At 36.7% G+C, this 10151-nt stretch overlaps 1 protein-coding gene across 2 annotated transcripts in view; it reads left to right on the top strand.

The window, feature by feature from the left end:
* The first annotated feature begins 231 nt into the window (after positions 1–231).
* The window catches only part of LOC132401072 (zinc finger CCCH domain-containing protein 6), a 35615-nt gene continuing 25695 nt past the window's right edge, over positions 232–10151 (top strand). Inside the window, exons 1-2 of one of the 2 annotated variants that reach the window (XM_059982855.1) lie at positions 232–438; positions 539–693. In XM_059982855.1, the coding sequence (XP_059838838.1) occupies positions 599–693 (95 nt within the window). In that variant the 5' untranslated portion in view covers positions 232–438; positions 539–598. Of the gene's footprint in view, positions 444–538; positions 694–10151 lie in introns of both variants that reach the window. The other variant, XM_059982854.1, reaches the window with a different exon arrangement.

Here is a 10151-nt window from a genome sequence, read left to right as displayed (position 1 = left end):
CGCCGTCAACCCAACCTGCTACCGGAACTCTACGTCAGGCGTAGGCGGAGACCAGATGCTGATTGACATGGCGTCAATCCGGCTCTGGGCCACCCTCCGCTTCTGTGAGTGGCGGCGGCGGCGTCAGTCAAAGGCGGTCCGCCACTAGATGCGGGCCGGGGGCGGGGCCGGGCGCCTAGTGGGTTCGGTTGCGACTGGGCGCGGGGCTCATTTGTTTCCTCTCTTGTAAAATCGGCAAAGAACCCTGTTTCCGTCGCTGCACTAGAAAGCATCGAGCGCCATGTTTGTGAGGAGTAACCACAGCGTGTGAAAATTTTCCTTTTCTTTTTTTTGTTGCTCTCGCCAACCAATATCACCAAGAACAAAACCGACGGAAAAAGAGGGGTATCAAACTCTTTAGAACCAATACGCAAACAGTTTAACCAAATAAGAACTCGCGTAAGGTTGAACGCTCTTGTGTTTTTTTTTGGAAAAAGAAAAAATACTGTACTCTCATCAAATTTATCGTGAGATTTTTATTTATTTTTTTTATCAACAGTCACACCAGCAACGTCTCTGTTGAGACTTTCTCCAGTCTTGTACTGTTTGTGTGGGGAAAATGGCTTTTGAAAGCCTATTCTCCAACCCCCCAAACCCAGTTGACAAAAATGATGTTCTAAATATGACAGAATCTGAGCTTGCAGGGAACGAAAGGTCGAGTAACATTCTTGTATATCAACAATTCTTAAAAATTAAGTTTTAACATTGCCATTCTCTCGCTCTCGCTCTTTCTTTCTCTACCTACTTTAATTTTAACTTTGTTTCCGGGGAAAAATTAGCTCCTGGGAGGTGAATAACTATACAGTTCGTATTTCTCTTTTTTTAAAGTTTTTTAAAAAAATGTATGCTGGGTAGGGCTTTTCTCCTTTTTAAAATAGATATAAAACAGTTGTGCATGCTTGGCTTTTTTAAAAATAGATAAAACAATATTCATTTGTCCATTTTTTAAAACACCTCATCGTGGTAAGTTTTCAAATAAGTGAGTTTTTCCGTTGAGGGGGGAGGGAAAGAGCATTTTGATTTACTATGTAGTAACGAGATTGAATTGTTTTGTCTATTCTGGGTCGATGAAGCCTCTTCTCGAAGTCGGGGTGGATCCGGTTTCATGTCGTCTCATCGGATTAGAGCCTCCATTTTGGCAGTGAACCTTTATGTAAATCAATGGCGTGACCGACATGTTAAACGTGCAGCTTGTTGCCACGCTGAAATACCCATGAGCACAGAGAAAAGAAGTTCCTGCCTCCCTCCCCAAACTTAAAATTTCCAAAAGGAAAACAAACACTACCTAAACACTGTTTAATTTGGGGAGAACTAAAGCGATCCGAATGTTAACCTTGAATTGTTTACTCCCAGACTAGTCGCATTAAATTTATCGCAGGGCTATTTATAGGATGCCCCCGAAAGTAGCATTGGTATTGTTCCTTTTTGTTAGGTTTATTACAAAGGGGAAAAGCCTTCAGCAAGCAACCCTGTAGCAACAAGAAAACTATTTTAAAATAATCGGTTTAAATAACTCGCGTCGTTTTTTAAGTATATATGCAGATAGCTGTGTTGCTTTCACGTTCCCCGTGCTGTAGACATCTGGCAGTTTGATTTAGGTATTTTGTGTTCAGTACATTACTTTTGTTTGTACTACACGGTGTGGGCTCCTGGAACCCAGTAGCATAAGTCATTAAGTAACTTTGATTCTCGAGCCTTTCCCTTCTCACCTCCCTCTCTTGTAAACGATACATGAGATTCAGTGAGTATTTTTCACTTTAAACTTAAGTTTCAAATGTGAGCAGTTTTCCCAGTGGTGCAGTTGAGTAGCTTCATTGTAGTCATTGCAGAAAATAAGTTCATTTGAGAATCTTGCATTGTTTGACTATGACATTGGTAATGTAAAAGGATAATTGATCTCAGTAGTTTCCATTTTCAAAGCTGCAGCAGGATAGTGTCATTCATGATCTGCATAGACTCAGTAGTCAATGCAGTAAATTCATATTTTATAGAAAGCAAATACTTTAAGCAAATATTTTAAGCAAAATACTTAAATGGTGAGCTTGCATGAGTACTGATGTGAATGGTAGGGGAGGATAGTGAAATGTACCTTAAATTTGATTATCTGCTCATGCGTTAACATGGTGGGATTTAAACCCTAACTAGATGTTAGTTTCCTTTCCTAGGATTTGTTAGAACATAAAAGCACACTGCACAGGAACAGCCCCTTAGTCCCTCAGTCTGTGCTGAATCTGCTGAATTGAATTAGATATATCTAGCTATTGTTCAGCCTTGAAGAATAAACTGCCCTGCCATTATTTAAAAATGCAAATGTTGCATCCTAATTGAGAAAGAATCTGGCTTGATGTGCCTCCAGTCTCATATTTGAATCTTAATGCCCTTTGAGGAGGCTTAACCAGCTACTTGCTAAATAGGAGTTCAATGTAATTTGTTCATGCCTCAAGGACATTCCCTTTGTTTTCTGTTTGTTCTTTTTAATTGTATAAAATGTAACATGTTTTTATAATCCTTCACCAGTGTTTCTTTTAAAAGTGAGTAGTAGGGAGGACATTTCTGATATTTGTAGTTGGTATCATTCTGGCTCACTCTGCAAAGTTAGATGGAGTAATGTTAATTTAGGAAAACATTTTTCTCATCCTACTTACAAGTTTGTAGCCAAATTGTTAGGCCTGCAATAAGAGGTTTTTTATTGAGTTGGATTATAACATAGAATGGACTTAAGCCATTTGTTCAATCAAGTCCACGCTGATAGATTTTCAGCTAGAATATCTGCAAAAATTCCTTTTTAATGGTCCTTACTGTAGAATTTAACTTAATGTATATTTAAAGTATTTTCACATTGTCATTTAAATGAGTTCTAGTGCAGGTATTACATGAAAAAAAATCAGTTTATAATTGCAATAAAATTGTGTTATTGGCCTATATGTCTCAAGTTGAACATTGTCAGTAATGGAATAGAGATTAGAAAGTTATACTACTGTAGTAGATTATGGCCGTTTTTCCATAATTCTGTTGTATAGCAAGCTAGTTTTTTTTAAGAGATGATAAGTCTGATTGTCCCCTTGTTACTCAGACCAACTAGTTTTACTTCCCTGCTTAAGGATTTTCATTTTTGAGTGCTTCCCAATCTCTTTTTATGAAGATGACGACAGCAAGTTTCTTTAGCTGTGCCCTTCAACCCAAACTTTGCCATATTCTCCACATTGAAAACCCCGGCATAACTTGTTGACCTTTGTATAAAATCATCCAGTAGTGCAGAATTCTAATTATTTGAAAGTGGCCTTGCATGGATTCATAAAACCAATTTCCAAAAACCAATAGTGAACTGACTTTCAGCCTGTTTGCTAAAAATACGGTATTATCAACTCTTGAGATGTCCTTGGCATAGAGAAATTGCCATGACCAACCATTGTAAGAAAACGATATGAGAGTTTTTGCACTTAGCTCCTTATGTAATTTTAATGAAATCTGCAATAAAGTTTAACATTAATTCCTCCAAACTAATAATATTAGATCATGTAATCAAAGTCTGGAACATTAGTCATGTATTTAGATGTGAATGACCAAACTGATCTAGTGGATGTAGACTGCAACAAAAACTGTAGGATGGATACTTTCTAACAATTTATGCATTTACAAATGATAAGATGCAAGTAGGAGTAAAATCAATTAGGCCAATCAGCTCATCAAGTCTGCTCTACCATTAGATCATGGTTGATTTATTTTCCTTCTCAATCCCATTCTCCTGCCTATTCCCATAACCATTGACACCTTTGCAAATCAAGAACCTTTTAATTTTGCCTTCAAGTTTTCCCTAATTCTTCAGTAGAATTAGAATCATTCTATCTTGTTTGCAAAGCACAATGTACATTTAAATATACATTGTCATTAGTATATAAATTTTACATTTACAGATGTGGGTGCCCCTGCCACTTTACAATATGGTAGACTTTGCATCAAATTTTGATGTAGGTTTTAGTGTATGACAATACCACCTGCATCATTGCTCCCATTCAAACTATTTTTGTCTTTTCGTTGACTTATCAGATGGCTTGATATTAATAGATATTCAGGCCCAATGCTGCTGAGGAATCTACTCATTAGCTTTGTCAGAATAATTTTACCCAGTTCCAATTTGAGTGACTTTAAAGCCACTCTTTATTTCATTTATGTACAAGTTGACAACTGAGAGATTTGTAAAGCAGCAGTATTGACGTGGTCTTGATCGAAATTAACACTTTACCTACCCAAAACTTGCTGCCTTATATGCTTTCTTTAGTTTAACAACAGATGAAGTAATGAGGTGGCACCACCTGCTTTTGTATGACTTGCTTAGTGGAATCAGTGCATATTCCCAGGAGTGCTTGCCTCCATTGCCTTGACTGCCCACGTAGAAAATTAGCTAGTCACAGATGTGCTTTTGTGATTTGTTGAGCAGTGTAGAAAGGTTAAAGTTTTGATTTGCAAGTAAAGTTTATTTAACTTTATCACATTTCACTGATCAATTCAAGATTTAATGTAATATGCAAGGGCCAGTAAGTTGAATTCCACCATTCCATTTAAATTAATCAGTGACATTCTTTACTAAAATGCAAAATTTAATTTGTGTCTAATTTGTTGAATTCTGCTCATAGTTCTTGGGCAAAAATAGTTGGTCTCAGCATGGAGAAGAGATTCTTTTTTTTTGCTTCAGATCCCTGTTGCCAGTATCCCTTGTAATTAGAAGCCTTGCATATTGAGGGCAGAATTAGAGTGGTTGGAATCATTACTTAATGCATCTGACCATTCTTGTGACTAACCGGTGAAAATTGCTTTAAGAGAAATCACTTGAATAGAAACTGGATAATGGCCAGAAGTTTGGAAGCAATACAAGTCTGTTTTCATTGTTAGGGTTAATGGGAATATGTTGGAAAATAATATGGCTTTGAGTAGGATTAGTGTAACAATGGGTGCTTTTGGTGGTGCTCGCTTATTGGGTCCTGTTCCATGATATATTTCTCTGACTTGGGTATATCCCTTAATGCAGGGGTTCCCAACTTTTTTTATGCCATGGACCAATATCAATAAGCAAGGGGTTTTGTGGACCCCAAGTTGGGAGTGCCTGCCATAATAGAAAATCATGAAAGGATTAAGGGCTGAATTTACTGATTCAGATTAGCACTGCTCTTAAAGCCTCATTGAGTCCCACCGTGCCTTAGACCTATCACCTATACTGCAATAAATGTATGAATACCAAATATATAGGTTTTTTATATATAGAGAGAGATAATTTGTATAATAGCAGTTGCAAATGATAGCGCTTTTTATTTTTGATATTCCAATCAGAAAGGTTGATAACTGACATGCAACTGATGTAGTAGCTTATGCTATCTGATTATATTCCCTCAATTCTTGAAATGAATGTCACTGAATAATGGACACGGGTCAAATAATATTTTAATTGTTCATTTTAACTTCATATAGTCATGGAGTTGTACAGCATGGAAACACACCTAACTCAGCCATGCTGTAAATAGATCCATGCATACTATCGCATGAATTTTATTTTGCAGTCCATCAGTTGAAACTGAATCTTGTTTGATCTGTCACCCAATAGAACGGAATGTACTGTGTATACAATATACTGTAAGCTTTAAATTGCTTAGGATTCCTTATGAAATCACGCCATTGTTTGATCACAATGTACCATATTACAATAAATACATATCAGTATCTGATGTTATCAATCAAATCACCTATCAGAACATATCCTTTTTTCACCATTTGCAATATTGAATTCTGAAGTAAATTTTGTTTTGAATGTTTATAGAATGTCTATACCTTTTAAATCACTTCTAGTTAAGTTCACAATATTTTTGTAAAGATTTTTTGCATGTAAGGAATTAGGCTGATATTTGTTACACTATTACTAAGGTTGTTGAATGTGCAACAGATTTTTTGTATGCCCAGTAATAATCAATTTTTGCTTGTACTTCATATTCCCGCTTTCAGTAATTTTTTGCCTGTATTTCTTGGAGTTTAAGAAACTGAGCATGAACTTGTTCAAACATATAAGATCCTCAGGGTTTGAGAGGTAGGTGTTGAGATGTTTACACTAATGGAAAAAGTCAACAACATAGGAACATTGCTGCGAAATAAAGAGCTTGTAATTTAAAACAGGTGTGTAGAAATTTCTTGAAGATAGTGAAGGGATGGCACGATGGAGTAGTGGTTATTGCAACACTTTACAGCATGCAAGCTGTAAGATCAGTGTAGAATTCCTGCTGCAATTTGTAAGATCAGTGTTCAATTCCCTTTGGCCATGTGGGTTTCCTCCCATATTCCTAAGACATACAAGTTAGGGTTAGTACATTGTGGGCATGTTATTGTTAGCACTGGAAGTGTGGCAATGCTTGTGGGCTGCCCCAGCACATCCCTGATGCACATGTTTCCATGTATATGTGACGAATAAAGCTAATCTTTCTGCAGTTTATCCCTGGAGATGGAGTCCAGATTCTGTGTCTTACAAGTCAAGCAAGTTTGATTTCCTATATTAGCCCTGGGTTATATTTTGCCCTGGGTTGCTTCCTTTCTTTTAAGGGCTGAAAGCCTCTGTTTATCAAGTCTGCTAAATTCAAAATCTGACTAGTTGTTCTACCTTTGCCTCAGGTGAGCAAGCCTGCATAGTTACTGGAAGAATGCTAGTGGTATGGGCAAACATTAGGGTATATTTTCATGGCAAGATGGTAGATGTTGTGTATATGGACTTCAGTAAGCATTTAATGAGGTCCCATGAGGTAGGCCGATCTAGATTAAGGCACGTGGGATCCAAAGCAATCTGGCTAATTGGATCCAAAATTGGCCTAATGATCGGCAGAGAGGCTTATGGTGGAAGGCTGCTTTTTGAATTGGGAGTCTGTGAACAAGGATCCCAGTAGGATAGGTATTGGGATCCTCATTTACGGTCTATGTTAATAACTCCGAAATGGAACGTAGGAGGTTTTATTAGTAGATTCGCAAATGTGTGTATTGAGGCAGAATATAGATCAGCTAGAAAGTTGAGTAGAACATTGGTAGAAGTAATTTATACCTAACAAGTATGAGATTATGCATTTTGGAAAGTCAGATAGAGATAGGACTTAAACAGTAAGTGTTAGGATATTAAGGAATGATGATGAACAGGGGCCTTGTGACTAGCCAATAATTCCTTCAAAGTGGATAGGATAGTTGGGGAGATCACATGCTTGTCTTCCTGGATTGGGAAATGGGTTATAAAATGTGGAATGTTAAATTGCAATTTCATAAAACACTGAGTAGGCTTAATATATAAAATTATAACTAGTGTAAACAGGAAAACCATTTTTCTTGGAAGAGTTGGAAACCATAGTGGACACAATGAGCGAAATGAGTTTTGTGTTGTAAATTTTATCTCAATCTTTGAGGTTCTGGAGGCATGGTCCTACTGGGTAATTGCCACACCGTTTCAGCGTAATTTTTTATTGAATAGTGTACTCTTAAGTATTGCATCCTGTTCAAGTGATTGGATATTGCAGGAGCCCAATCTACAGATTCGAGTCCCTACTGTTTAACTTCATTTCTATAATGGAACACATTTAGTTTACATGTATGTTGTTTCTCCATTTATCTTCTTTGAATTTTACTTCATGGTATAAATTTCATCTCATTTTGTACATCGTCTGACTTACCTGGTTTGCCTGTCACAGGCAATACTAAAGAGTACACTATTGAATAAAAAAATTATTGTGACTTTGATGTTTTGTCTCCGATCTCTTGCATAGTGGCAGCAAATAAGATTGTGAAAGATTGCGCTTCAACCAAAGGATAATCTTCCTTGCCCTCTTGCAGAAGAGAGTAGGAAAATACAACAGAGTTGTATGCAGGTCTCTGTTTATTAATGTAGACGTGTAATGAATGAAACTTTGTTTTGGAGCCAATAAATTTTTTCCCTTTGGGATATAGTAGTCACCAGAAAATATGCCAGTTCTCAATGCACATTTCATTTGGAACTTGTGTTATTCAGTTCTTAAGAAGTAAGTACGTTCTGCAGTACAATTCTATTAATACCTAATAACTACGCAGTAGCTGGTTGAATCGTATTTTCAGCATTTCACTTATTGCTAGTAAAGTTGTTGTATGGCACTTGATATTTTGTTTGCCTTTATGCTTAACAATAACTTGGCATAGGACTAGCTAGAACAGAGAAACTATCAGCAACAACAGTCAGGATTTTTATGGAAACAAGTGCAAGATTTGTATAAGCAGTCTGAGGAGATAAAATATATATAATGGAATTTCTAACTTGGAAGTTCATGTACATCTTGCCCACATCACAATTATTTGCGTAATTAACATCAGTCTTTTCAGCCACAGAGGCATCAAGACAAGAATTAGGGCTACCTTTCAGGAGTGCAGTAGGCTAACTGAGTATATTAATGGCATGATAGATATAATACAGCTGTTGATAGCAATCAATTTGGCAAGGAAATATATGGATCGAAAAAATAAATATTTGGCGATTCTTCAGTTAATCTTAATTGTTTCTTCACATTATGTTCTTGGCTGTCAGTTTACACAGAAATGGGTGATGGAAATAAGTAGAAGAAGAAAAATAACTAAGGTTGACTGAAGATGAAAAGAGAATTAATAATCAAATAATATATTTAATTCATACCTTGTACATGATACAAGTTCTTGTAAACAGACTAAATATTTTCATGTTATGTATTAGTTTCAGGTTGTAGGCATTACAGGCAAGACCCGTATTTCTTCTACATTTCTAATTGCCTTTGGAAAAACATGACAAGTACTTCGTACAACTGCAGGTATGCTGGTGAAGATTGAGGCAATTTGGGAGGGACTTCTAGGATTTAGCCTTGTCGTTAATTTAGGAAGCTTAATACACTTCCAAGTCAGGATGATGTGACTTAAAGGAAGTCAGCAAGTGATGCTGCTTCTTTGTTGTACAAGTCATTACTTTGGGAAGTGCTCATTTTGGAATATCCCTGAAATAACCACAGGACATTTTCTTGGATATTATTGTGCTGTCACGATGAATCAGTGGAGGAATTAATGTTTAGCATGGTAGTTGGGATTCAGTGCAAAGGGTGTACTTTATCCTGAATGGGGTTGTTCTTGTCAAGTGATATTCGAGCTGTATGTGCCTTACATAATTATATAGGTGGAAGCAGAAATAGGCTTTTTAGATCCTAATGCCAGTTCTGCCAAGAATGACTAATCTTAATGGTATTCTGTTGTGTTATGTCTGTTTTCTTTGATTTCCCTCATTAAATAAAAATACATTAATCTCTGATGTGAAAAAAGACTGAGTAATTGACATTTCATGGCGATCTTGGGTAGTAAATTCCTGAGATTGACCCTGGAATTTCTTCTTTCTGGAATGGCTGACCTTTGTTTTGAAATTCTGAGACCAGGGTATCTGCATGATACCTGTTGAGCAATGAAAAGCTTGTGTTTCAGTGAGATTATTTACATTTTTAAGATAAAAATATGGACCAGTCTCAATACATCTACCATCCAAGGAATGAGTCTAGTGCATCTTCACCATGTTCTTTCTCTTGCAATTATATCATTTGGGAGAGTAGATGGACACACTGATGTCACCACATCTCAATAAAACTGGTTCAAGGCAACTCTGCATTTGTACCTAAATCCTCTTGTAATAAATATTGTTGGAGTTTAACATCCAGCACGATAACCAGCTTCCTTTGGGTAGGTCATACTCCAGAAATGGGATTGTTTTGCTCTTTAGCCTTTGATGCCATATGTTACTAAATTCTCCATTGATGTTAAGGAAGGTTACTCATACTTAAGCTGTGGAACATTCATTTCTTTGGCCTGTGTTTGGACCAAGTCTCTAAGGAGGGAAGTTGAAACTCAAATTAGGAATCAGTGAACAGGATATTGGTGAGTAGATGCTGCTTAATTACACTGTTGAGAAAGGCACCATTACAGGTTACCCCCATGTCGCAGCAGTTTTAAGTAATAGAAATATAGCTGTATGGAATTTGTGTCATGACTGAAAGAATCTGGGATACAGAAAAATTCACTCTTATGAAATTTGTGGCCAAAGTAAATGAATATGTTGATGCCTT

The sequence above is a fragment of the Hypanus sabinus genome, chromosome 10, assembly GCF_030144855.1.
Source record: "Hypanus sabinus isolate sHypSab1 chromosome 10, sHypSab1.hap1, whole genome shotgun sequence".
Taxonomy (NCBI): domain Eukaryota; kingdom Metazoa; phylum Chordata; class Chondrichthyes; order Myliobatiformes; family Dasyatidae; genus Hypanus; species Hypanus sabinus.
Note: the sequence above shows the minus strand (reverse complement) of the source record. Positions and strands in the feature narration are given on the sequence as shown.